Consider the following 27,376-nt stretch of genomic DNA (forward strand, 5'->3'; position numbering starts at 1 on the left):
AGTATTACTCTTCTCTGGGTTCCTTATGAATAATTCAACAGATGCTGCCCAAGAAATGTTGCCAGGAAGCAGGGAGGGGAGGGAAGAACGCAGGTGAGGAAGAGGGGGGGGGTATGTTATGGAATGAATAAATATAATTAGAAGCAAAAAAAAAAAAAAACCCTGATTCATTAGACCTGGGTGAGTATAAATATTGGTCACTTTCAGGATGGGAGCTGGAGAGATGGCTCAGATGTCATGAGATGTCTCTCAGAGGACCTGAGCTCAGTTCCCAGCACCCACATGCGGTAGCTCAAACCTATAATCCGCCATCTTCTGGCCTTTCATGGGTATCCATGCACACACTAAACTCTAAACTCTACAGATAACACCGAATGATGAGGAAAAGATGTTAAGTTAGAATGGGCCTGGCCCACCAGTACTAGGTAACATTGCCCAATAGAACGGTACAACACGGTTTTTAATAAAACGATTCCCGGTTCTGAGGAAATAGCTCACTTGGTACAGTACAGTCCTGGAGTACAGAAAGCCCCGTGTTCCCTCCCCAGAACTGCATTAACCAGGCCTGGTGGCTCTTACCTGTAATCCCAACACCTGGGAGGGGGTTCAGAAGTTCAAGATTACCCTTAGCTATGCATGGAGTTTGAGTCTAAGGTACCTAAGACCCTGCCTTAGAAGAATTTTTCCCCTAAAGTTGCTCACTCCTTCCCCCATCCGTCAGAACTCAGATTGGTACAAAGGACGACAGAAATAAGCTGGTCATAATTTTATGAGCACTAACACGGCACCTAATGATGGACTCATGAGAGCCCTTCACCACGCCAGGGCAGTTTCTTCCCTTTACTTTTCCCAGTTCTTTGGTTGCTTACATAAGAAGGACAAGGAGAATGAGAAGCGGTTCAGTCACTGTTGGCGGTTCCAGTGACTGAAAAGTGAATGGAGAAGCAGCAGCAGCAGAAACTGTTGGAAACTATTACTGCCCGTCTCCCTTCACGGCCCTTCTTTCCTCCCCTTTCCCCGCCCTTTATCACTACAGACACCAGAGAACAGATGAGCAAATAAAGGGTCTGCGAAATGCAAGCACACTTTCTGGCCGGATCCAGAAGTGATGCCTACTCCCTAGAAATCCAGAGAAAAGAAGCTGTGCTGGGAACCTGAGAGAGTGACCTTCATCGAGGTGGCGCAGGTCCGGACTAGGAAAATAACCTCCCTGGGCACAAACGACAGGGAGACGTCGTCCTGGCAGACAAAGATCACAGGACACAAGATCAAAATCTCAGCAGAGAAAGGGCTGCCAAGCGCACAGAAGGGGAAAAGCATTTGGCACAAAGGCTATCTTTTTATCTTAACACCACTGGACACTGGGACAATCTAGGAAAATCTATGAAGTCCTGTGATGATTTCACCAGCAACTGTGTCTCATCGTTTTGCTGCTGTAAGGAGCTCCCTGGGAGGAACGTGTGCTTAGATGGAGGGAGGCAGCTGGCATCATTTCCCTTAGCTCCCACCGAGGCTCTGGCTTGGCTTTCCCTTCCGTAACAGGGATGAGGCCACAGAAGCGCTGTAATCCATCCTGAAATGTGCTCCTGCGCGCGGGCCACGCTGTGTCTCTAAGTGAAGAGTGGACTTCTAAGTGAGAGCTGTCTATAAAAAGCAGTTTTATTTTTATGGCTCAGTAAACATTTATTGGAGTGAGCGAGTCCCCTCTTCCCTGTGACAGCTCTCTTGGCAGATCCGCCCTCCCTTGTGGACAGGAGCTGGGGAAGGGGTTGAGACACCATGTACACCTCGGCTTCGGCTGAGCTACTAGCCAAGCCTTTGGGACAAGGAGGCGTTCAGAGGCCGACTCTAGCAAGAGCGATCCCTTCAGCTGAGGGTGAGGGGCAGGGACACAGACTGAAGCCACAGAGAAGAAAAACTGAAGAAAATCTCAAAAAGGCGGATGAGGATGAGAAGCCGGGGCGAGCAGAGGCTAGAAGGATCGCTCTCAGCCACAAACAAACTGAAGAAGGGCCCTCTTCCTTCTCTCCCAACAGAGCATAAACTAGTGGGAAAGGGACCTCTGATTGTTTAAATAAACAAGCTTTTTTTAAAAAAAGAATCTGTGAAGTGTGGTGTTGGGGACTGGCTTTGGTTTAAAATCCTGAAGGGAGCTACAGAGAAACAGACAGATTCAAAGCCTGAGGCCCCTAAATCTGTCCATGACCTAATCCCATGAGAAGACTCTTCCCTTCTTTCACTGGCCCCTAACACAGCCACCAAGGACTTATCTAATGGGCCAGAAGAACAGCACTATGATAAGACAATGGAAAAGTAAGGCAGAAACTGGGCCCAAGAAGGGGGGACAAGGGCCAAAACGGACTTTCCTGGTGAGCACGGGAAAGGAGATAGTCACCTGGGCACCACGGCTGTGACTGAGGGTGACATCTGGAGAGGCATCATGAAAATACCAGACAGCATGGAGGGAAGGGCTGCTATTTTGAAAACAGCAAACAGGTGAGATGAGCAAACAGATTCGAAATACTAATAATATTTTGGTGTTACTAAAAACACGAAGGTGCTGGAGAGATTGCTCAGTGGTTATGAGCACTGGCTTCTCTTGCTAGAGGGAGACCCAAGTTAGAATCCCAAATCCACGCGGTGGTTCACAGCTATCTATAGCTCCAGTTGGGGGGGGGGGGTGGACTGGAGATGTGGCTCTGTGGGAGAATGCTTGCCAAGCACTGAGGAAGCCCCTATGTTCAACCTCCAAAATTACAGAAATAAAGGAAGAGAGAGAGAGAGAGGGAGAGAGGGAGGGAGGGAGGGAGGGAGGGAAGGAAGGAAGGAAGGAAGGAAGGAAGGAAGGAAGGAAGGAAGAAAGAAAGGAAGAAAGAAAGAAAGAAAGAAAGAAAGAAAGAAAGAAAAAGAAAAAGAAAGAATCCGGAATTTCAAATTAACGCAAACACTACAGTGGATCAAAACAATGCTGAAACTGCAGAGCAGCTAATCCTTGAGCGAGGCAGAAGGAGCCAAGAATGGAAAAGTATCCCACTGTGGTGTTATTCCAAAACCTGGTTTTTTACATGTCAGAGGAAGACAATTTGGAGTTGCATTCACCGCAGCGAGGAAGAGCTCGGGCAGTTTTAACCAAGGATGGACGTGTGGAGTGTTTATCTGCTACAGAACCTAAGAACCGTGTTTCAATGTTGCCTGTTTGCTTGCTGTGGCACAGGCAGAAATCTAATCTAAGAAGCTGAAAGTTCTGGCGATATGAAGGACCTACACTAAGTGATCCAAGTGGTGTGCTCAAACGTTGGGATTCTAGGGAGTTAACTGGAAGAGGAGAATCCAGGCCTCTAAGGAAATGACAGGCTCAGAGCCACATTCTTTCACTGGGAGGGTAAAAAGGACCCGAAGATGGACAGGACTACTGGAAGCCAGGGAGGCTTCGGCCCAGCTGTTAGGGCCACAGCCATTCACCCCCCCTCCTGCCCTGTGCCCAAACCCACAACCAGAAGGGCACAGTCTGCTCTCAGGACATTCCATCCCTCGGATTACTTGATGACGTCTCTGTCTCCTCCCCTCCGCCAAGCAGGGTACAATTTTCTAAAAGCAAGGGAAACCCTTCCCAAGAAAATAAACAGCTGGGAACAACCAACAGTCCCTTCCTGTCACCTACTCGGATTATGTAATGACAACCAAGTCAAACTTTCATACCAACCACACAAAGCAGGGCCTTCAAGCTCATAAAAGCCAGGGTACCGCCCTAAAAAGGCGGTTGCCATTGTCCAAGAGGAATGACATTCACCTCTGCTAGCTCAGAGCAATCATTTAAGTGTGGTGGGGGGGGGGATATACAACCCTGCGCAGGACATCCCACAATAACAGTGACAATTAGAATAAGAATTAATAGCTTTACCAATGTTTCACACTACCTCACACAGAAAGACAACACTGAATTTTTTTTTTTTTTTCCAGCCTCTACTGAGGAGCTTTTAGGTGAACCTGTTCTTTGTTTCTGTTTTACTGGATGTAAAATGGGGCGGTCAATGGTAACTGGCATCATTTAGCGGTCACCCAGTAAAGGGGCAGACTCCTCCCCTCTTACCCCTTAACATGATGAGCGCCCCCTTTCAAGGGTGTTCAAGGAAAAAGCTACTGACAAGATAGACTGGAGGACTGGCAAGATGTCTCACTGCCCACAAGCCTGATGGACCCGAGTTCAGTCCCTGGACCCACACAGTGAAAGGCGAGAACGAACTCCTCCAAGTTGTCCTGTCTCTCCCACATACAGGACCTGGCACATGTGTACACATACACATACACATACACACATGCATATAGACAAATAAAAACATTGCTTGAAAAATTTTTAAAAGGTTCACTAGAACCTCCCACAGAGCGAGTGAGACACTGACTTAAGTTATTCTAGGTGACGCAACAGTGAAAAGGCTGAGGGTTGCTATACAGCCAGCTCTAACTGGTTAACTGGACTGCGGTAGGTAGGAATAGTCGCCTCCACCTCCCGTAAGTACTGCACTTTGCTCTTTCAGTCCTTAGGAAGATCAAATGCAATAATACAGATAAAGAAGCTGGCACACAAAGGTACTCAATAAATAAATATTAGAAACTGTAAAGCAGAAACACAGTCCCTTGATGCTTATCAACTTGCTTGGAATCAGGAGGATTGGAAAGATAAAGCAATCAAGTTTCACAGCCCAATGCAGAGAAGTCTGGGCTGTCCCCAACTACAGGTCAATACTCGCTGCAATAATGTGGAACTTATCATAACCCCACAGGCACTCATGTCCCAGGATGGCCTCCTCACCCTCAGTAGCTGAGATGTGGGGGGAGACCTGTGAAGGAATTCTACAAAGCCCCTTGCTACTGATCGTGTGTGAGACCTCCCAGGAGTCAAGCGTCCTACCAGAGAAACGTCCATGTGTGAGAGGGAGTTTGTGAAGCAGAAAACACAGCATCTAAATACCCTAATAAGGTTATGGCTCTACATGGACTCAGTCAAACTAACTCTTAATTAAATATTAGGCCTCAGAGACTCTTCCTAAGCCACACCCGGCAATCCTTCATGTTTGGATAGGCTTAATAATCTCTTCCAGGTGTTAAAACTGTTTGGGAATTTCAAAAACTGCAAGATAACTGGAGAAGCAAGTTCTATTATTCTGCACTCTATCATTTTCTATTCACTCAAGAGTGTACACATGGTACACCAGGTTTATGTTTCCCCTGGAACACTATAGTCTGTGGGTCGGCAGGGAATGTGTAAAGGGCCAGAAGAAGCTATGTCTAGACTCCAGGAAAGATAACACGTTTACAGCAGTTGTGAGATTGTGTGGCCCAAGAAAGTGGCCGTAAGACTTGTCACTTTTATTTAGTATTGTGTCTGCTCAACTTGTTAACAATCAGACCAGGACATAATTTCGATCGTTGCTAAACCATTCTTTTTGAAAACACGAAAGGCATGGGGATTATGCCTGTCCAGCTTGCACAGGACCAGGCTGTCTGACAATTAACTCCTACTCTGTAAACCATGCTTTCTAAACCACGCAGGGCAGGTGCAGCCCTTATTTGGAGGAGAGCGAGTTAATGTTCTACCCTGTGCTGATTGCTTAGTTTATTCCACTTGATATAGGTTTTTATGACAACCTTTTATTACCACGGAAATGTACATCTACAATTCAAAGTAATAAATGCAACTTGTAAAAGTCAGAGGGTTTTTTTTTAATTATTTAATACATTCTAATCAAATAGTAACAGCAGTAAATAAACACTTGGAAAAACAGGCAAGTACCCCCTATATCTGGAAGAAAAGGAAGTCAGTGTTCTACATGGTAGAAGGGAGGGAGCTGTTGATGTCCGTGGTCAGACAATTCAAGGACGACTTGGAAACTTCTAAAGCCATTTCCAAAAACCAATGGCAATAGGCTAGGACTCACAGCTACTTCAGGGTAAAATGTCTCTATCTACATTGGGTTTTATTATTGAGAATTGAGTTGCACCTGTAGAGCATGACATTCTTGTCTTTAGCCTTAAAAGGAAAAGAGAGAAGTCTCTTCTGTTTGCACCAGTTTGAAATGTTTCTGTAAGTAAGGCTGCCTTGAAGTGGATTACTACAGTACTCATTCACGGGAGAGTTCATACATGTAGTAAAAGACAAGTACAGGATCTCATGGTGACTAATTTTGGGTCGATTTGGTTAATTGCATAAATGGAGGGGTAAATACAAGCATGATTGGTTTAACAAAACTCCTACTAGATACATCACTATGTAACACATAACATGTTCTAACACAGACTGGTCACCAGGCATCTACAAGGGGAGCTAAGCCTGGGCCAGCCAGGGTCTTTTCCTACACACAACTGTCTCTCCTATGGAGCTTGGACTTTTGACCCAGTGCATAGGAACCGGAAAAAAGGCAGGTCATTCTGATAGCGATATTCCCTCGCCTTTACATGGGATGTTTTGTTTTTAATTTTAAAGGGCCATTTGATCTTACCCAGCCATAGGAAAAGGAGGCATCACTCAGTTGAAACTACCTAGGGGAATTTAAAAATACCTAGCTACATCTTCACACCTTTAAATTAGATGGAGCTCAACTGTCCTTAAGAAAGAATTCTGTGCATTTATCCAGAGAAGGGCCACCAGGTAGTCTTACATAACTGTATTCGGAGATATTCTATATGAGGCATGTGTTTAAAAAAAAAAAAGGAGAAGAGAGAGAGAAATACTTATACCTGGAATTTATATTCTTCCAAGTAATCTTTTAGTCTTGTTGGTAAAGGCAGTCCCCAGATGGCACCGGTACATTTGTTAATGGTGAGTCGGCAGAGATGCTGCAGAGACGGCGCTGATGTGTACAGAGGTTTAGTCAGATACAAGTGAACAGTCCCGTTCCGCGGGGCTTCCGGGCCGGTCCGTTTATCCTTGCACATCTGGACATAGTAGTCAATCAGATGAACCACACTGTCAAACTGTTTAAGCTTGGACTTGACACATATGATAGAATCCAACCGGAATTTCCCATCTTGGTACTCAATCCGAAGGTTAGTCGGTCCAGCTGATGTCTTAACGGATATGGTTAGTAGGTAGTCTGAGTGCGAGCTATCTCTGATCAAGAACGTCCCTTCGGGAGCCTCCTTCAGTTTCTCTTTGGCTTCATTAACAGTCATGCTTCCCCAGTACCATCCTGGGGTTTCCGTTCAAAAAGAAAAAGAAGAAAAAGTGAAACAATTATTGTGAGAATTTTTAGGGTACCATCTGTACTTGGTAGTAATTTTTCTAGCTGTTTTGTTTGAGACACAGGGCCTCGTGTACCATAGGCTGGACTCAATTTTACTTGGTAGCCAAGGATAACCCTGAACTTCTGATGCTTCTGAATTCACCTCCCAAGTCCTGGGATTTACGTCTGCGATGCCTGTTTTTTAAAAATGCCTGTGAGTGAAAGTTCCCAGGGACTATCATGAATCTTTTGGTAGGTATTTAATAAAAACTGAAGTCCATTCTAGGCACAACTGTCAGCCAACTTCTTTCTTTTCAAATGATTTTCTGTAGCTTTTTTTTGGGGGGGGGGGGGCTGAGGATCGAACCCAGGGCCTTGTGCTTGCTAGGCAAGTGCTCTACCACAGAGCTAAATCCCCAACTCCTGTAGTTCTTCTTTAAACTATGTTAAGATTGTCTTCTAATGGGCCCAAAGAACTTTTGCAATGTGATAGACATACTGACTGAGGAAAAAAAAAAAAATGATTCTTTCAGTATAGCTTAATTGAGACAAAAACCTAAGTAAGTTAGAAATAAATTAGAAGTTAGGGAGAAAAGCGGAAAACCAATCTCCAGCACTTCCAATAAAAACAAAAGCAACTTTTTTTGAGTGGTTGGTAGCCCCCAGACCTGCCCCCCAAAGAACTTGTAATGTTTAGCCTCTTTTAGAAGCCCTAGAAAGCGCTACTGTTGACTGCTTTGATTAAAACTAGTTAAGGTCTGGGGAAAGAGAGGGCGCTGATATCTGGCACTTAAAGTTTACAGTTCCCACTATATTCTTCTGGACTTTGTCCTGGTTCAAATCGTATTACAACCCCTGTTCTCTGAAATCTCTATTTGATTGTCTTGGTCATATCCAGAAAAAGTGACTCAAGACACTACTTCATTTAGTAAGTCTGAACACCCCCCCACCCCCACAGACACACATACCGCCAATAAATAATATTATATCCGGGAATATACATATATAGGTCCGGGAAACTTTCCCGAAGAGAGAAAGCCGAGGGCAGAAAGAAAAGACTGGAACGCTTTTCTCTCCCACGGTCTCCTGCTACCAAAAGTTGTCTTGCCTCAAGACAGACTTTAATCACAAGAACTTGTTTTCAAGCTACTGAGAGAAAAACAATATGACTTTTTCTTTTCTTTTCCTTCCGACGAGCAGAGCCGCGCCTGAGACAAGCTGTACCTGGAGGGCAAGCTTGTCCTGGGGCAAGACCCTTCCTTGCCCGGCTGCCCTCGGCCAGGCTACCCCGCAGCTGCGCCCCACGCAGCCTGTCTGTTTCCCAACTTGGCCGCCACCGTCCCGGGACAGCGGTGGCGGCTGAGCCCGGGAGCGCACGCAGCCCAGCCGGGAGGCGGCACAGCCCCACCGGCCGCCGGCTCGCCCTGCCTTCGGGGAGACGCCTGGCCCGTTTTCTCCCACGCGGGTGCGAGCCGGAGCGCCTACACCCGAACCCCGGTCGAAAGCAGCCCCCGGTCCCCCGCGCCGGGAGACCGTGCCCAAAGGCCTCCCCCCGCGCACCATGTCTCTGCGTCCCTCCACTTGGCTTTGGTCGCCACCGAAGATCCCGCCGAGCCGGCGGGCGAGCATCCCTCTCTGCGGTTCCCCGGGCTCTGGAGCCGGAGGGGACCGGAGGCGAGGCGGCTTCCTTCCATCGCTCTCGGGGCTCCCCACCTGGATCCGCGCCCCGGCTAGCCCCCCTCGCCGGCCGCCGGCTCCCCTACCTGTTTGACTGAGCTCGCGCAGGGCCTTGGCCAGCCGCGCCGCCTCTGGGGACGGCTCCTCCGCCGACCCCGCGGTCCCCCACTGGCTCCGCGTCCTGTCCGCGCCATTCCCGGAGGGCTCCAGGCACCGCAGGGTCATGGGAGATGCGTCAACACGTCAGGGACAGGTGGTCGCCCGAGCTGGGGGAGAGGGGGACGGACCAGGGGACCTCGCGTCCTTTCTTGGAAGAAGTCGCGGGGTATCCCGAAACCGGTCTCTGCGGGGTGTCCCGAAATGGTGGCGGAGGGGGAGGGGACTGCAAGCAGCTGGTTCTCCCTCTCCAAATTCCGGCAGGGTGGTGGTGTGGCCAAGTCCCTCGCAGACGCGGTCACCCACGGATCGCCTGTAAAGAGACAATGGGGCAGAGACTGGGTCAGTCTGGACTGGACCCCTAGGGCCGGGGTGGGGGTGGGGAAACAGACACGTGGAAAATCCCAGGGACGACTCCGCCTGAGTGCTTCTGTGCCCCTTAAACCCAAGCATCCAGTTAACGCCCTGGCCGGCTCTGGGAGAAAAGACAGGGGAAAAGAGAGCAGAGACCTAAGACACTAGAGTTGGTCTGAGTGCAGGGGTGAGGTGGGAGACAGGGTGAGGGGTAGACCAGGTGTTTTCCCGCCCAAGAACTGTGCTGGAATCACCACGCAGGCAGCCTAGGGAAACAGTCACCTGCGGGTCGGGATAGGCCTTTGTCATGGGCAAGTAGGAGGAAAAAGAAAAAAAAAAAAACATAATAAATGCAAAGAACGTGGCAGTTCTCTGCACTTGGCATTTCCATCCTACTCTCCGAGCAGCCCCAGGGCCCTTGGGTGGATGCACCGGGCAAAACCTGGTTCCACGCCCTAGAGCGCCGCAGGGCTCCTGGGTCGCCAGCCGAGGGTGCTGCGGTGCGCTCGCTAGCGGTGCGCCAGCCGCTGCATCCCCGCCGCGGAGGCGACCTCGCCCCGACTCCTGCGGCTTCCCGGAGCACGCTCGGGACAAGGACCGGGAGAGCGCAGCGCCGGTCGCTCGGAAACGCGGAACGCTGCTCCCTGCAGCAGCCGCCGCCGCCGCGGGCGCTGTCGAGGAATCGGCCGGAGACAGCGGACAGCCCCCGCCCGAGCTCCAGAGGAGGCCGGGGCTGAACCCGCAGCAGCGAGCGCGGCGGGACGTGCCACCAACCGGCACCGAGGTCTTACCTCCGCCGCGGCGACGGCTGCCTCCGCACCAGGAAGCCTCCCCAGCGGACATGGGGCGGGCGGGGGAGCCGGGGAGAGGAGGGGTGCCCGTCTGAGGTCCCCCCCGTTGACGTTTATTTCAAGAGCGAGATGCCTGGGGATGCAACCGGCTCGGCGCTCGGTAGAAACAGCCGGACTTGGCTGCGCCCAGGCAGACAAAAATCCCAGGGTTCGCCGCCTCGCTCGCCACCACCACCCCTCTCTCCGCGCCTCGCCCCAGGCTGACACCCCTGCTCTCTGGTGCCGAAGGAGATGGAAAGAGAAGGGGTGGGGGGGAGCAAGGGCGGAGGCTGGCGGGGAGGAGCGGGAGATCAGGTTATTAGGATTATAAATTTGGATAGCAGTGGTTGGGGAGAGGGGGAGGCTACGAAGACTTGGCGAGGCCGAGAAGGAACCCGGGAGAGGAGGCACTTGCGTCCGGATGGGGTAGAGCCGCGACTCGAACTCTCCCGGGGAGCCCTCAACTGAGGAAGCCCCGGCAGTCCGGCGCTCCAGCGCTGGAACCCCGCCGCCCTCCCCTCCCCCGGGCGGAGCCTTCGGGCTTCGCGAGCGGTACCTGCCACAAGCTTCCGGGCTCGGGGCGCAAGGGATCTGGAGTCCGCTCGCTCCCCGGAGCCCCGGCTCGCACGGTCCGCGACCCGCGCGCAGCGTCGGCGGCTGCGGGAGGGAAGGCTCATGCTTCAAGGGGAAGCCCAGGGCCCGCGAGCCGCGGCGGCGGCGAGACTTGGCAAGAGTTAAACGTCTGTCCCCCGGAGCAGAGGGTGCGCGCGACTTCCCAGCCCCGCGCGCCGCCCTCGCTCCCCGCCTCCCGCCCCCCGCGCGCCCCGCCCCGCCGCTGCGGAGGCCGCTTTCCAGGAACTTTCCAGGAATCCGCCTCACGTGACCGCAGCCCCCGCCAGCGCTTTAAAGAGGCTCCGGCACTAATGCGCAGGCTTCAAGGGAGCCGGGTGGAGAGCCGAGCCGGTGCGGGTGCCGGTGGCCACGGTGTGCAAGCCTGCGGCTCCGCCCTCCTCTGATCCTGCACCTCGGGGTGCTCGGGGACAAGTGGGGGAGGTCCCCAGCCATTGCCTTTTAGGCGGCTAGTGCCTGCCCCTATCCGCAGCGGCTGAGCACCTTGGTCCCCCGAATAGCAGTAGCCCCTCTTCTCCAGCCCGCCGTGGAGGAGGGGACCTTTTTTTCCAGCCATCCACACCACCGCGGGCCTGTCAGTCACGACCCTCCGCAGTGTAGGGTGCATTGATAGGGGGTGGAGGGGTAGGAGCAGGGTGCATTGATAGGGGGTGGGGAGGTGGGAGCAGGGTGCATTGATGGAGAGGAGGGGTGCTCAGAAGTCGGTCCCTCCAGCTCTAAGACAGCCGGAGCCGGGGCAAACAGGCTACTGCACAGGTCGACGACCAGTCCCGCGGGGCTCAGGAAGGGAACCAGAGGCGGTCACCTTCAGCCAGGGTCCTCCAAGGCGGAGACCAAGGCGCCTCCTTAAAAACCTCATGAACTGCTCTCGATCCCTCCCCCTGGAGCTCGGGCCGATAGTCCCCTGCACCAGCTTTGCCCAGCTCCTCCCTTCCTCCTCCGCTCCACTCCAACGTGTCCTTCTGGGGGGGCCCCCAGAGAGGCCCACCCGGCCCACCTGCTTGACCTACAGAGGGGATGCCCTTACCTGAGTCCCGGTGGGTTGCCGGGTGACAGGCCCAGTGCTGTGTATCTCTGTGATTCCCTGCAAAGCTTAGGGACCCGGAATTCTGATGGATCCCAGGACCTTTTTCCTATTGGGACCCTCACCTTGCACTCTGTCGGAGGCCACCTGGCCTCCCAGCCTACATTCAGGCACGCCGGGCCCTGAAACGTGACCCACTTTAGATGTGACCTACTTTTTACAGAAAAACAAACAACAAAAAAAAATAACACTCATGGGAAAACCGGATTCAAAATTTCGATAGCTATTTTTCTTTGAAATACTATTCTGTTGCATCACTGCTCAAAAGCTTGAAAGGTCAATGGCCACTTTTAGTTGAAGCTGTGACTATGGGGCAAGGGAGGCCAGGAGAGGGTGGGGGAGGCGCGATTTCCAAGCCTTGCCTGCTGCCCCGCCTGCCGGCCCTGGGAGGAAACACAACCAACCAGCTTCAAGGCCCTGGACCAATTTTTATCCGCAGTTATTTTTTTTTTCTCTTAAATAATTCTATACACGTGTCAGAAGGGACATAACGCAGCTTACAGGGGCTTTGTCAGCGATGGATTCGTATGCAAAAGGGGATGTTTTCTTGGAATCTTTGATGGGGAGGGTGGAGCTTACTGAAGTTGTAGAAAGCCTGTGCAAAGCAGTTGAGTAGCTGAATGGGGTGCTCACCATCTTTACACCCCTAACCTTTTCTGTAAAATTAAAAGCTAGATAGATGCAAGCTGTTGGTGAAAGATTAACTCGAATGATCAAATCGGGTCCCCATGGAGCCTCTGTGTAGTCGGGGGGCCCAACTTAAACTTTTTAAACCACTAAAATGTCTGGGGTTCACGAAGGCCAACATTTTTTCTGTATGGATGATCCTTTCTTGGTAGAGAACCTCAGAGAAAGCGTGTACCTATGCTTCTGTACTCCCAAAAGTGTGTGTGTGTGTGTGTGTGTGTGTGTGTGTGTGTGTACAGAAATTAACGTCATTCCCATTTAATTGTCAGTTGGAATAAATCTTCCAGCTGTGTTACTTTACTGGTTACTATGATCGAACACCTGGCAGAGGCAGTTTCGGGGAGGAAGGATTGATTTGGGTTCAGGGTTCACGGGACACAGTCCAACAAGGGCCAGGAAGGCTGGGGGAGCTGGAGGACTCCCTCCACAGAGGCAGGAGCTGGTGGTGCCGTCTGCTGGAGAAGGCGGGGCAGGACACGGGTGTGAGTGGTTACTTCCACCACTCCTGGGACCAGCAACCCCCTTTCTGCAGTGAAGCCCCACCTCCTAAGACATAATTCTCAACTTTCCTAAGGCTGTGACCCTTTAATACAGTTCCTCATGTTGTGGTGACCGCCAACCATACAATTATTTTCGTTGCCACTCTATAACTGTGATTTTGCACCTGTTACGATTTGTAATGTAAATATTTCTGGATACAGAAATCTGTCAGTAGGGTTTCGAATCTGGGGTTGAGAACCACTGTCCTAAAGGCTTTACGACCTTCCAAATTCATACCACCAGTTAGGAAGCAATGTTCAAACACATAAGCTTGTAGGGGATATTTTTTTCCATTTTTGCCTCCCTGGGCCTTCGCACAGACCTGTTTCTAGAATGTCTCTTCCTGATCCAGTGCAGGACAGACTGCCACCATTCACATCAAAACTCAGTCATCTCAACAAGGAATCACAATCCACAAAGATTACTGTAAGCACACAGCTTGCTGTTGAGACACCAAGCTGTGTAGGAATTTTCAACTTGTGTTTCTAGAATATTTCATGCCCAGGATTTTGTCAGCCTCTCAAATTCTCTAGAAACACTGGAGGAGCCATGTAGGAAATTGTGAGACCCTGGCAAGCCAAAAGGGAAGAGTGAAATTATGCAATTATGTATGCATGTGGGCAAAAACCAGGAGGGATGTGGAGATAGGGAAAGTCAGCATTTCAGGGTAACAGAAAGGGGTGAATTTTAAAATCTGACGTTCTTTAATATAGTATTTTTGATAGTCATGATTTTGCCAGTTACTTGTGGCAATGTCTCCCAGTGTCCTGAACAGAGTATATCTTATTGACCTTGAATGTCAGCATTGAAGGACCCTCTCCTTCTCCTGAGCTCTCATCCCTGTCCCTCAACATCACCTTGGGAGATGTCTAATAGGTCTCTCCAATTCAGTATACCAAACAGAGCCCCGATGATCCCTCCCACTTAAGACAAAAGCACACACACACAAACTCCCGCCTCTCATACCACTGATTCCAGTGTTCATTTGCTCAGGCCAAAAGCCTCCAAGCATTCACCCAACTGATTGCTTTCACACATACCTGTTGGCCAATCTTTCCACTCTGATTTCACAATAAACTTAGACTTGAAGAGCTTGCCACATGTCTAGTGCACACCAAGACAAACCGCCCAGGCCACTGTGGAGTCTCTGAAGTAGCTTCCTTGCCCCTTTGCGGCCTCTTGACAGAGAATAAAGAGTAAATATGTTGAAACTGGGTCGGTTCATGGTTTTCCTCTGGCCCTACCCAAATGACTGCATTGCACCCAAGTAAAAGACCGAGTCCCGCCATTTGCAAAGTCTCCTAAGACCCATTCCCACTTACCTTTTGTATTTTGTTTCCCAGAGCTTTTAGCCCCAGTCAGCCAGCTTCAGTCATGCTGGTGAATTCCTTGCCATTTCTAGAACACTCCATTCTTGGGCCCTTCTTCGGGGCCAGTTGTCTCCTCTACTTCCTGTGCTCTTTCAGAGATCTGTATGGTTGCTCCCAATTTCTTTAGAATCTTTATTTAATGTCCCTTTCTTATCAAGACTTGCCACCCAATTCAAAATGTTACATACACACACACATACACACGCGCCTCTTCTAGCTCTAGTGTTTTTCCTAACATGCACCACTATCTATGGTATTTTATTGGGGGAGGACAAGGGACTTTTTGGAACAATGTTTCACTTTGTAGCCCAAGCTGGCTTTAAACTCAAGGGAATCCTCCTGCCTCAGCTCCCCAACCACAGTCATTAAAGGTGTGAGTCACTTCTCCCAATTTAGACAACGTGTTTTGTACCTTTACAACTTACTGTATTTCTTCTCTTCTAGAATATGAGCTTCCTGTAGTTTGTTTGTTTGTTTGTTTGTTTGTTTGTTTGTGTAGTTTTGGTGCCTGTCCTGGATCTTGCTCTGTAGCCCAGGCTGGCCTCAAACTCACAGAGATCCGCCTGGCTCTGCCTCCCAAGTGCTGGGATTAAAGGTGTACACCACCACTGCCCGGCATTCCTGTATTTTTTCCCCTTGCATTGTTCACACCTATGGCTGCTGTTCCAGCACCTAGAATCATCCTCGACATGTAGGATGCCTTGGACATCATCGACTAAGGAATGTAAGTAGGAATGAATAAACGACAATATCAACATGACTGTAAAGTTGTACTTCCGGGTGTGAGCCCTCCATCTGTGACATATGTGATCTTTGGCAAATTAGCCTCTTACAGATACTGTGATAGAGGCTATCTACAGGGATGTTGTGTCTGCTGCCCCACAGAACATACATGTTGCCAACATCTTGCCCCACAAGATGTTGTGACAATTGAAATAATCCATGGAAAGAGCTTTGGTGCTTAGCATGCTCCTTCTAAGGACTGGTTATTACTTCACTTACCACCCTTGAACCTCGAGTAAGTTTGGATAGTTCTCTGTAGGGAGAAGACTACCTTACTTTTGCCTATAGGAAATGAAATGGTCACCCCCATTCTCACCACAAACTTCCCTCAAAGCCACCTCTGTGGCTGCCCCAGAACTTCATGGAATTTGATTCCCTGGAGTTCTGATTCAACTTTAAAATGTATGGGGTGTCACAGCTGGAGAGATAGCTCAGTGGTTCAGAGCATTGGCTGCTCTTGCAGAGGACCTGGTTCAAGTCTCAGCAACCACATGGCAGCTTACAAGCATTTGTAACCCCAGTTCCAGGGGATCTGATGCTTTCTTCTGGCTGCTGAGGACCCTAGGCAGGCACAGACATACATACAGGCAAAACACTTGACACATAAGTAAACAAATACAATTTTTAAATAAATAAAATTTATAGGGAATCAAAAAGTGATACCATTTTGTTACCGGATGCTTAAGAACATGTCTGCTCAGTTGGCAAGACCCTGACTATGGCAAGATCCCTACTATGGATCTAGTTTTGTGTTGTTCGAAACACTAAAGCGCTTCCTCCATTGCCTACATTGAGGAATAGCCTGGACTTGAATACCCCTTCAAAGTGCACCAAACTGGACATATTTGTTCTGCAATGAGGATATGCTGATAATGGAATCGACAAGTTTCTACCAGTTTACAGAAGCTGCGTGAACAATGCTGACCTTTGGCAACTAAATCTATTATGAGTCTCATGTACTTGTAGGCCGAAAGTACGCGTCCACTACCCCTCCTCCTCAAATACATCACACCCCACATCTGTAAGAACCGCCCCACAGAGCGCCTTCAACCCTCTCTGATTCCAGGACCATTCGCTCTTCAAGAGCACATGCCAGCCGCCTGGTTTATCCACAGGAGTGACTCGAGTGTGCCCTGGGACACAAGGACGTGCTTAGTGTCACAACTCCCTCAGGCACCTAGATCCTTGTCTTCAAGACTTGAGTATAAGTGCTCCAGAAGAAACAGCCTCAATGACCAGGGTAAGCCAGCTGAGGCTGGAGGGACAGAAAGAGGTCCCGGCATTGGAATCCAAGCTGCGTGAAGCTGTACTGTCCTTGGGATTCTTGGGCATGACTACTTTTCCCTGACCTGGTTTAATTTGGGTGTCTGTAACTGTAAGCCGGGGTATTCTCATGTGGCCGGGCTAAGGGTTGAAAAATTTCGAGGAAGGAACGGAAAGTTCTGAGACGGGCAAGACAGGAGCTATTGTCAGTGCTAAGGAGCATCCCCCACTCTCCATCAGGGGTTTTTAATACCACATCCCTTTCATAATATCCCTACTTGTGCCATCCCCGTAACAGAGGACTCTCTGGAGGGCAAAGGAAGGGGAAGAGGATGATACCGCTGGAATCAGTGCCCCGGGTCAGGGTTGGGGGTCAAGAGAAGTGAGGCAGATAGAAGCCATCCTACAGACTTCTGAGACCTAAGAACGTAGCAGGTGGCCATGGCCTCAGATTTTCCCCCAAAGCGTATGTTGATGGGTGGAGGTTGTGAATGCTATCAGAACTCTCTCAGACATTCTTGTGAATGTAGAAGCCACAAAACCACCTGCCTAGGGGCTGCCTTCTTCAGATTGGTCAGTGGGTGCCCCAGCATTCGAAACCAGAAAGATTAAACATCGATAGATTTCATTCCCCCAATACATCCTGCTTAACCCCCTCTCTTGCCCAAGTATATGATCTGTCAGCGTGACGTCTCATTCTCTCAAGACAGCACCAGAAGCAGATGGTGACCACCTTCTTTGGCCAGCACATGGTCCTCCCAATGGTCACAGATGTCACCCATTCTGTGACCTCCCCAGCACTGCACATGGATTGCTTTTTGTGAGAAACCCTTGCCGTTTTATCTTATGGTGGAGGATTAATTTTCTATACCTCAGTGTCTATCCATAGTGGGGAAATAAGGGAGGGACCCCCAAATATTAAATATGGAGCCAGAGAGATGGTTCTGTGGGTGAAGGTGCTTGCCATGGAGGCTGACAACTGAGCTCTGTCCTTGGGTCCCACATAATGGAGGGAGAGAACCACCTCCCACAAGTTGTCCTCTGACCTCCAAAGATATCCTTTGTCAGGTTTATGCCATGCCGCGCACACGCATGCGCACACACGTAATTTTAAGAGATTTTAAAAGACTGGTTGTACCATGACAAGTTGGAGAAAGCATATTTGTCAGTGGAAGTAAAGAAACTCATTGTGTTTAAGAGACTGGATTCTCACTGGGGCAGTGGTGGTGCACGCCTTTAATCTCAGCACTAGGGAGGCAGAGGCAGGTGGAGCTCTGTGAGTTCAAGGCCAGCCTGGTGTACAGGGCAAGTTCCAGGACAGCCAGGGCTGTTACACAGAGACTGGGTTCTAACAGCTGGCTTATTTCATTCTTCTGTGTTCCTGCCTACTTTTAGAGGCCTTTGGGTACAAGTTACAACTAAGATTTTTCTCTGAAAAGAAAAAAGAAAAATCCTGCTGGGCACGTTAGCACAATCCTTCAATCCCAGCACTCAGGAGACAGAGGCAAGAGGATCTCTGTGAGTTTAAAGCCAGCCTATTTTACATAGTGAGTTCCAGGCCAGCTAAGGCTACCTAATGAGACCTTGTTTAAAGAAGGGAAGAAGAAGAAGAAGAAGAAAAAAGCCTCTCCGAGGCTCACTGTAAATCCCCACACCTGTTAGCCTCGGGTGACAACCCTGATTGCAAGGGCTGTGCAGAATGACTCTATTTAGGTACTTCTGAGAACTGCATCGCTGGAGGGGACTCTGTGACAGGATTGGCCTGTGCAGTCAGAGGTCATCAACCTCAAGACTTGAGTTCTGGGAAAGAGACTATTTCACCAGTGCAAGACAGTTTTTATCTCCTTTATCCTCCCCCGTGGTGCTCTGACCTCTCGGCTCCTTTTTTTTTTTTTCTCAACACGCCAAGCCTGCCTTGGGGCCATTGTTCCCTCTGCAACGCTCTTTCTCCAATATCCATGAGGCAGGCGCTGAATTTGGGCCTTTGTTCAGAAAAGCTTCCTCTCCCACTCTTTAGCTCTGCCTGGGATTATTTCTTTCCTTCTGGCTTGACTTCTCACCTACGCCTTCAGTGAGATGGTCACTACAATGATTGTTCCTTTGTTGTATTTACTCACCACCTCCCCCACCCCACCTCCCCACCCCCTCTCACCCCCCCACCCCGTCAAAATCTAAGTAGAACCATTGGTCTGTGTCCCCACTGCTTTTTCTGTAATATTCTAAACACCCCCCCCCCCCACACACACACACCCCGGCTATGGTAGGCACCCACCAAAACTCACAGAATGAGAAACCAAATGAAGAAAATGAATCTTTTTTTATTACCTTCTTTCTGGCTTGGGTCCCTTTAACTTCTTCATCTTCTGCATTGATGTGTGTCTTGGCTCGCTCTCATGATTAACTTCACTCTTGAGCCTGTGACCATGAGGAGCTTGGTTTTTATGAAGTTTTTCCTCAATCTCTTGTGAATCCGACCTCCTAAAAATAGTCTCTAGTGAAGAGTGTGGTCAAGACTCATCTAATCAACACCTTCTTCCAACATTCTGGGCTTTTTGAGTTCACCCCTAAGAACATCTCAATGCTGTGAGTGGAACTCCACCTCAGGACAACCCCAACAGGGGCTGAGACCTCATGGGAGAAAGAGAAGCTCTGCAGACACCTAGGAAGATTCATTATGACCACCTTGGAAGATCCCAGCTAGCTTTGTGGAAGAGGGGCCCTTGATCAAGACCCTTAGTGGATATTAATATTGTTGTTGAGAAGAGTGAACCAGTGGACATGCTGTGGTGCATGTATGGGGGTCAGAGGGGTCAACTGATGCATGTTGGGAGGGGGTTCAAAGGAATCAACTCCACCTTTATATGGTATGGTGGTTTGGAAGAAAATGGCCATCCAAAGGGAGCAGCACTATTAGGAAGTGTGGCCTTGTTGGAGTAGGTGTGGCCTTGTTAGAGGAAGTGTGTCACTGTGGGGTGGGCTTTGAGGTCTCCTATGCTCAAGCTGTGCCCAGTGTCACAGTTGATTTCCTGTTGCCTGCAGATCAAGATGCAGAACTCTCAGCTCCTTCTCAAGCACTGTGTCTGCCTGCATGTTGCTAGGTTTTCAGCCATGATGATAATGGACTGAACCTCTGAAACTATAAGCTAGGCCAATTAAATGTTTTCCTCTATAAGAATTGCTGTGGTCATGGTGTCTCTTCACAGCAATAAAAACCCTAACTGAGACATGTGGGTTCCGCTTTGCGGAGCCAGTTCTCTCCTTCCACCATTATGTGGGTCCCAGAGGTCAGACCCTGCTTGTCAGGCTTGGATGGCAAGGGCTTTACCCACTGAGCCATCCTTCTGGACTTCCTCTAAACTTTGGTTTTCTCAGTAGTACCATGAAAAAAAGAAGTGGGTTGAATGTGCTATTAAGTTTCCTTCTCAGGCTGGAGGAACAGTTCAGTTGGTACAGTGTTTGCCTTGTAAGCACGAAGACCTGGTTTGATCCCCACAACCCATGTAAAAAGAAGCCGGGCATGGTGGCACCCACGGCAACTGTAGTGCCAGGAGGCAAAGGCAGGTGGGTCCTGGGGGTCTCTGGCCACCCAGACTAGCCTAATTGGTGAGCTCCATGCCAGTGAGAGACCTCGTCTCAAAATAGCAAGGTTGACAGTGTGCAAGGAACAAGAGCAGAGGTTGTCTGTCCTCTGACCTTCACACACACGTGTACACTGGCATGCATACAAATTTGTACACACACACACACACACACACACACACACCACATACCACCACAACACACACACACACCACACCACCACCACACACACACACACATCACTACCACACATATACACACCACACCACACACACACACACACACACACACACACACACACCACCACCACCACCCACCATGCATTCACACACACACCACCATACACCACACACATACACACCACACACACACACTCACATCACCACCACACAGCACATACACCACCACCACACAGCACACACACACACCACATAACACACACACACACACACACCACACACACAAACACAAATTTTCTTCTCATTTGAATTACCACCAGCTTCTGCTCCATAACCTCCCAAAGAACAATTGATGGTGTCATTAGCCCTAGGCTTTTAATGTATTTGAGTTTCCAGATACGTTCACAAGGGTCAAAGTCTGCTGTGATGATGTGGTAATCCAGACAGGCAAAATAAATGCGTATCAATAAACAACACATACCATTCCTGGCTTAGTCATGGAATTCTGAGAAACAGCAGAACCGGATCAACCAATCAAGGGGGGGCGGGGGATGAACTCTAGCCAAAAACATGGGGCAGAGCCAAAAAAGTAGGTTTCACAAACCCCAGCTCCCTCCACATGCTACAGGAAAAGCTGCATGCACCTTCTAGAAAGGAAAGCCAGCTGATCACATAGGAACATTTTCTGATACCTTAGCATGGTAAAGTTACACTGTTCCTGCCTCGCCATAAAAAAGGTCGGGCTGGGAGGGAAGTGGTGGTATAAACCTTTAATCCCAGTACTTGGAAGGCAGAAGCAGGACGAGCTCTGTGAGTTCAAGGCCAGCCTGGGCTACAGAGAGTTCCAGGACAGCCAAAGCTACACAGAGAAACCCTGTCTCAAAAAACTGAAAAGAAGAGGAAGAGGAAGAGGAGGAGGAGAAGATGATAACGCATCTATGAACATCTACTTACCTTTGTATCACGACTGCAATCACTCTCCACCAGTACACTATAGTACACATACCTGGGGTTTTTTTAACCACTCTTTGATGATAATTGGGGGAAAAAATGCATACTTCACAGGTAAGCAAAACTGAGCTAAAAGATTTTACCTAGACTGTTCTGTAGTTGTAAGCAGATCAGTCTTAGAAACAACAGAGTGGTGTGCACCAAGGTAACACTTTACATGGGAAGAAGTTGGGAGAGAAAGCTGCTTTTAAAATAGGCCATTCAAATAATTGCAAGGGCTAGTCCAAAAGGTTGGAAAGATGTATATATTTTATGTGCATGAGTGTTTTATCTGCGTGCATGTCTGTGAAAGGCATGAATGCCTAGTGTCTGCAGAGGTCAGAGGAGGGTATCAGATCCTCTGGAACTGGAGGGACAAATGGATGCATGCTACCAGGTGGGTGCTGGGAACTGAACCCGGGTCCTCAGCAAGAGTAACAAGTGCTCTTAACCACTGAGCCATCTCTGCAGGCCCCTCCATGACATGTTTGTTGTTTGTTTGTTTGTTTGTTTGTTTGGTTGGTTGGTTGGTTGGTTGGTTGGTTGGTTTTCAGAGACAGAATCTCACATTGTAGCTCTGGTTGGTCCAGAACTCACAGCCATTCTCCTGCATCATCAGTCTCCAGAGTGTTGAGATTATAGGCCTAAGTCACAACACCTGGCTTTCTCAAATATTATTAAGAATAGTCTAAGAAAAAGTCATATCTTTTCTGTTTTGTTTTAATATACTCCCAGACAAGAACTATGTAACTGTATGCCAAAAATCCTAAAAATAAACATTAAAGTCTTGTTTCTTATGAAACACACATAACACATACAAATCTCTTTAGAATTTGGCTCCCAAGACCATGGAGAAAGGCTCACAATCACCTGTAGCTCCAGCCCCAGGGGATTCCATACCCTTTTTTTGGCCTCCATGGTCTCCTGCACACACACACACACACACACACACACACACACACACACACACACAATTAAAAATAAGTGTTTGCAAATAGCTCTCTAGACATCATGGTCATAAATTCTGTCTTTTCCTTTGGCTTTTCTAATGCTTGGTGGGAAGATTTTTATTGCAAATTCCTCTGAGCAAGTTTTTCTCTCTCTCCCTCCCATTCAAAAACACATTCTTAGAAGAGGCAAATTTGTCTGGCAAAGTCACCAGGCAATTACTTGTCATTGTTGACATAATATTTTAAGCCCACAGTCTACAGTGCGTTCTACTCTGCCACATAGTAACTGTCAGCTAGTCTAATCGTAGTGTGCTCTGTTGATTCCAGCTGCAGAATTACAATAAGAAGCATGGCGGAAGGAGCAGAAGAGGCTCAGTTGGTCAGTTCTTGCCATACAAGCATGAGGACCTGCATGTGGGTCCCAGCACCCACATACAAGCCAGGCACCGGAAGGTCTGTGTAGAACCCCAGCACTGGGCCAAGGAGGGATGCACAGAGGAAGAGGGGTTGCTAGAACATGCTGGCCAGGACAAACGGGTAAGCTTTGGGATCAGTGAGTGTGTGTGTGTGTGTGTGTGTGTGTGTGTGTGTGTGTGTATGTGTGTGTGTCACTTTCTGTGGCTGTGACACAACCCCATGAACACATAACTTAAGGAAGAGTTTATTTGGGGGTTACAGTGCCAGAGGGGAAGGAATGGCATCAGGAGAAATCATATCTTCAACTGTAAACACGAAGCAGAAAGCAAAAGTAAGCTAGAAGTGGAGAGGATCAAGGTGCAGGTCTGAAAACTGTCTCCTGGGACATGCTTCTTCCAACAAGGCTTTACCACCCCACCTGATATCACTACCACCAAGTGTTCGAATACCTCAGCCTCTGGGGGTCATTCTCATCAAAACTACCACAGTGCCAGACTCTGTCTCACAAAATAAGATGGACGGCAACTGAGAAGGACACTTGACCTCAACCTCTGCACATGCATGACGTGCGTGCGCGCGCGTGCACGCGCACACACACACACACACACATACAGACACACACACACACACACACACACACACTACAAAATAACATTGAAAGTTATTATTAAGATGATCACTGTAACAGCTGGGAAAATAGATAGTTCTAGGACAACAGCCTGCAAAAGACCACCACAAAATAATAAAACACAAAGTGCCAAAGCTTACTCAGGAAGAAATGGACAATTTGTATAGCCCTGTTTCTATGAAAGAAAAAAGAAATCAGGTTCAAAAGACTTCATGGGTAAATTCTGCCAAATGCCTAGTGAAGAAAAAATATCTACTCTACATAAACTTCCTAAAAACAAAATACCTGGCAGTTTCTTTTTTAAAAAAGATTTATTTTATGTACATTGGTGTTTTGCCTGCATGTATGTCTGTGTAAGGGTGTCAGATTCCCTGGAAAGAGTCACAGACAGCTGTGAGCTGCCATGTGGGTGCTGGGAATTGAACCCAGGTCCTCTGGAAGAGCAGCCAGTGCTCTTAACCACTGAGCCATCTCTCCAGCCCCACCTAACAGTTCCTTATCACAGTAAACGTACACTTATTCTCTAACCCAGTGATACACATACCCCATTTCCCAGAAATGTCTAATCTGCCCTGTAAAATTTTATATAAATGGAATAATATAGTATGTCTTTTATGTTTTATATAGTTATTTAGCTTACTGGTTTTTAGAACAACTTATGGTTTAACATAGCATTAGTTGTTGGCTGAGAGGTCATCGTATTTGTTTATGGATTCTATTAACTTAGATTGGTTTTTAGTAGTTAGCCATTGTGAAAAAAAAGTTATGAGCATTCATATTCAAATCTTTCTGTGGACATATGAGTTCACTCCTCTTGCATATGAACCTAGGAGTGGCACATGGGGTCTGAGAATAAGTGTACATTTACGGTGATAAGAATCTGTTGGGTAGTTTGTTTTTAGAAAGCTCCTGTAGAATGGGTATTATTTCTTCACTACGTGCTTGGCAGAACTCACCCATGAAGTCCCTCCTTCCTGTACATATAATATTACATCTTACTATAGACTAACAAATGACCTGTTGGATTCCATCTCTCCTGCTTGACTCAAAGTTCAACAGCAAAGCCTGTGCTTTCCCTACCTTCGAGCAACTCTGCAGTGGTTTCATGGCCTGCAGTGCTCAGCCCTGTGCTCTTCTCTCCTCTTCACCTTTCTGCTTCTCCAGGGCTGGTCCTTTGTCACCACAAACTGCACAGCATTTGTCCCTCTGCCCAGAATGATCTCTCTCCTCCAAACTCCTCCCATATCTAATAACCGCATTAGTCATTGCTTGGTCTCACTCTAAGCCATTATTTCCTTTAAGAATAACTCCCTGTCTTAGTTACTGTTCTGTTTCCATGAAGAGACATCATGACCAAGGCGACTCACAGAAGAGAACATTTAAGTGGGGGCTTGGTTCCAGCTTGGGAGGACTAGTCCACTGTCATCACAGTGGGGAGCATGGCAGCAGGCAGGTAGGCAAGGTGCTGATCCACAGGCAGCAGGACACAGAGAGAGACCGGACCTGGTGTGGGCTTTTGAAACTTCCAAGCCCGCCCCCCAGTGACACCCTTCCTCCAACAAGGCCACACCTCCTAACACTTCCCAACAGCCCAGCAACTGAGAACCAGGCATTCGAATAGATGAACCTACCTCCTTCAAAGGTAGCACCTTCTGCTTGTGACGTCACACAACACTATGGGCAAACACACTCCTTTAAACTGCTTTACAAGGATGTTAATCTCGTTTTGAGGGTCCTGCCTTCATACCTTAATCATCCCCAAGTCCTCCACTGGAGAGCAGAGAACTGCAAGAGAACATAAATATTCATACTGTGGTGAATAATAATTTTGAAAAGAGCATTGGCTATTATTTTATTAGGTACTTCATGCAGGCCAGGCATCCTTCTAAGGCAGTGGTTCTCAACCTTCCAAATGCCATGGCCCTTTATACTGTTCCTCATGGTGTGGTGACCCCCCAACAATAAAATTATTTCATTGCTACTTCATAACTGTAATTTTGCTACTATTATGAATCATAATGTAAATATCTGTGTTTTCTGATGGTCTTAGGTGACCCCTGTGAAAGGGTCAGCTGACCCGGGGTCACAACCCACAGGTTGAGAAACACTGTTCTAAGGGTTTTTGACTCTCTGCCATTTTACCAACTTTCCACATGGGCCTTGTTAAGATAAGAACCTGAACTTTGAAGAAGTCATAAATTGTGCAGTACTAGCATTCCAAGAACAATATTGATAAGACAATTATCAGCATGTCTCCAGTTTCCTAGTATGGTCCCTGTCAGCGAATAGACTTCAATAATATTTGCAGAATTGATCGGCAGTTGTACTTGGAAGAGCAGCTTCACCTGACAGAGAAGAGAGGGCAGAGAGGGCAAATGTTCATGAACTCGGTCGTCATCAGGCTTAGGACCAGGTGATCCAGTCCTGCAAACACCCTCAGCACCGCTGTTTGAGCACCGTGAAAAAGTGGGTACCACCCCTGTACAGTAGCTGTTTCAAGCCCGAAGAGCAACACCTAGACACTACCCTAGAATCCCTCATGAGTCTTTTTCCTCTCAGGCTGACCTGGGGGTCCTCTCAGAGGGAAGGGCATGGTTCTACAGGCCAGCCTCACTTCGCCCTATAATGACTACCCCTTGTAAACATCCTGAGCATTCTAAACTGTCTTGACCAGCTTCTAAGGCAAGGATATGCCACCAAGTGATGGAAACGCCCCAACAGTAGTCATCCCTACACACCCGCTGTCCAGCAACAGGTCCTCAGAGAACGACTCCAATCAAGTGAGCAAGACAGCACTATTTCCAACCTTGGACTCCACAGTGAAACCTGTGGAGCACTTGAAACCCTGATGCCTAGAATGCATCCTGAATTAATTCAGCCACAGTTCCTGGGGTGGGACCCATGTATCAGCACCTTTAAATGCCAGGGAGATTTCACAGTGGGGGCCCATGCAGAAGAACTCAAGCATGGTCTCCCTCAGGGCCTGGCCTTCCTTTAGTTTTATCGCTGGCCCAGCAGCGGCTGCACCTGAATCTCCTGTTGTTTGAGCTACTGGCTGCAGCCCTGCAATCACTGCCCTGCTGCTCAGGCCAAGGCCTCTGCCTCTGTAGTCAAATGCAGTTCTTAACTGAGTCTCTCTCATTCTACATCACCAATAAAGACTCGGGAGTCAGATAATGGGGTGAAAACCTACTAGCTCAGAGAGGCAGAGAAGCAACCAGCTGACCTTCCACCTTAGCCAGGGACCCAGCAAGAAGGTGTTGTGGAATACAAAGTTTTTTTGTGTACACTGTGAAAATGTGTCATTCTGATTGGCTTGATAAAAAGCTGAAGAGCCAATAGCTAGGCAGGATCTCCAGGCAGAGAGAACTCTGGGAAGAAAAAGGTAGAGATGTGGAGAAAGCAGAATGGGCAAAATGGAGATTCGGTAACAAGCTCATGGAAGAATGTAGATTAAAAATATGGGTTAATTTAGTTATAAGAGCTAGTTAGGAACAAGCCTAAGCTAAAGCCAAGTTTTCATAATTAATAATAAGTCTCCTTGTCATTTTTTGTGACCTGGAGACCCAAAGGAAGTCTGACTACAAGAAGGGCTCTCTTCTAATATCCCAAAACAAAAAAGGACCACAACACTCAGAGTCCCTCCCTACTACTTCCTGGGCATTTCTCTATTCATTTTCTGGACTCCCTCTAAGTTTCTATGGCTACTTCTTGTCAACTAGTTGCTAGCTCCACCTCTCCACCCAAGGTTTTATTTAATTAACACAAACTTGGGGTTCACAGTGTGATCAAAAATCCCGCAACACTTCCTAGTACAGGACTGGAAAGCAGTGGACACTTCCTATATTGATCAGGATAGATGGCCCCTGAGGAGCAGATCTTGTCATCCTACCTGGTATATAGCTGCATACAGCCCCATGGAAACCCCAACAGCCCTTTGTGGCCAGCTGACCTGTGGTCCTGTGCTTCTGGGCCTCACACCCTGGTCTAGGTGCTGAAAAAGTGGCATCTTACTAGTCACTCCTCCTGAAAGGACAGG

The 27,376-nt window shown here is 48.5% G+C and overlaps 1 protein-coding gene across 4 annotated transcripts; it reads right to left on the bottom strand.

The window, feature by feature from the left end:
• Positions 1 to 5,700: 5,700 nt before the first annotated feature.
• On the bottom strand, positions 5,701 to 11,914 carry Socs2 (suppressor of cytokine signaling 2). 4 transcript variants are annotated; one of them, XM_036169812.1, is made up of 3 exons: positions 11,895 to 11,914; positions 8,984 to 9,366; positions 5,701 to 7,187 (listed from the first exon to the last, which is right to left on the bottom strand). In XM_036169812.1, the coding sequence occupies exons 2-3, from the start codon at positions 9,120 to 9,122 to the stop codon at positions 6,730 to 6,732; spliced, it is 597 nt and encodes a 198-aa protein (XP_036025705.1). In that variant the 5' UTR covers positions 9,123 to 9,366; positions 11,895 to 11,914; the 3' UTR covers positions 5,701 to 6,729. The 4 variants fall into 4 exon arrangements, with proteins under 4 accessions (XP_036025705.1, XP_036025707.1, XP_036025708.1 ...); XM_036169814.1 differs by lacking the exon at positions 11,895 to 11,914 and adding an exon at positions 10,794 to 11,017; XM_036169815.1 differs by lacking the exon at positions 11,895 to 11,914 and adding an exon at positions 10,199 to 10,772.
• Between the last annotated feature and the right edge of the window lie 15,462 nt (positions 11,915 to 27,376).

This window comes from Onychomys torridus, chromosome 20 (assembly GCF_903995425.1).
Source record: "Onychomys torridus chromosome 20, mOncTor1.1, whole genome shotgun sequence".
NCBI classification, from domain to species: Eukaryota; Metazoa; Chordata; class Mammalia; order Rodentia; family Cricetidae; genus Onychomys; species Onychomys torridus.

What these genes read in the sequence shown, in the direction of transcription:
- Socs2 (XM_036169812.1), bottom strand. Translation starts at nt 9,122, where the DNA reads ATGACCCTGCGGTGCCTGGAGCCCTCCGGGAATGGCGCGGACAGGACG. An exon ending in GCGCGAGCTCAGTCAAACAG is followed by an intron (nt 7,188 to 8,983) that starts GTAGGGGAGCCG and finishes CGGAAACCCCAG; the next exon opens with GATGGTACTGGGGAAGCATG.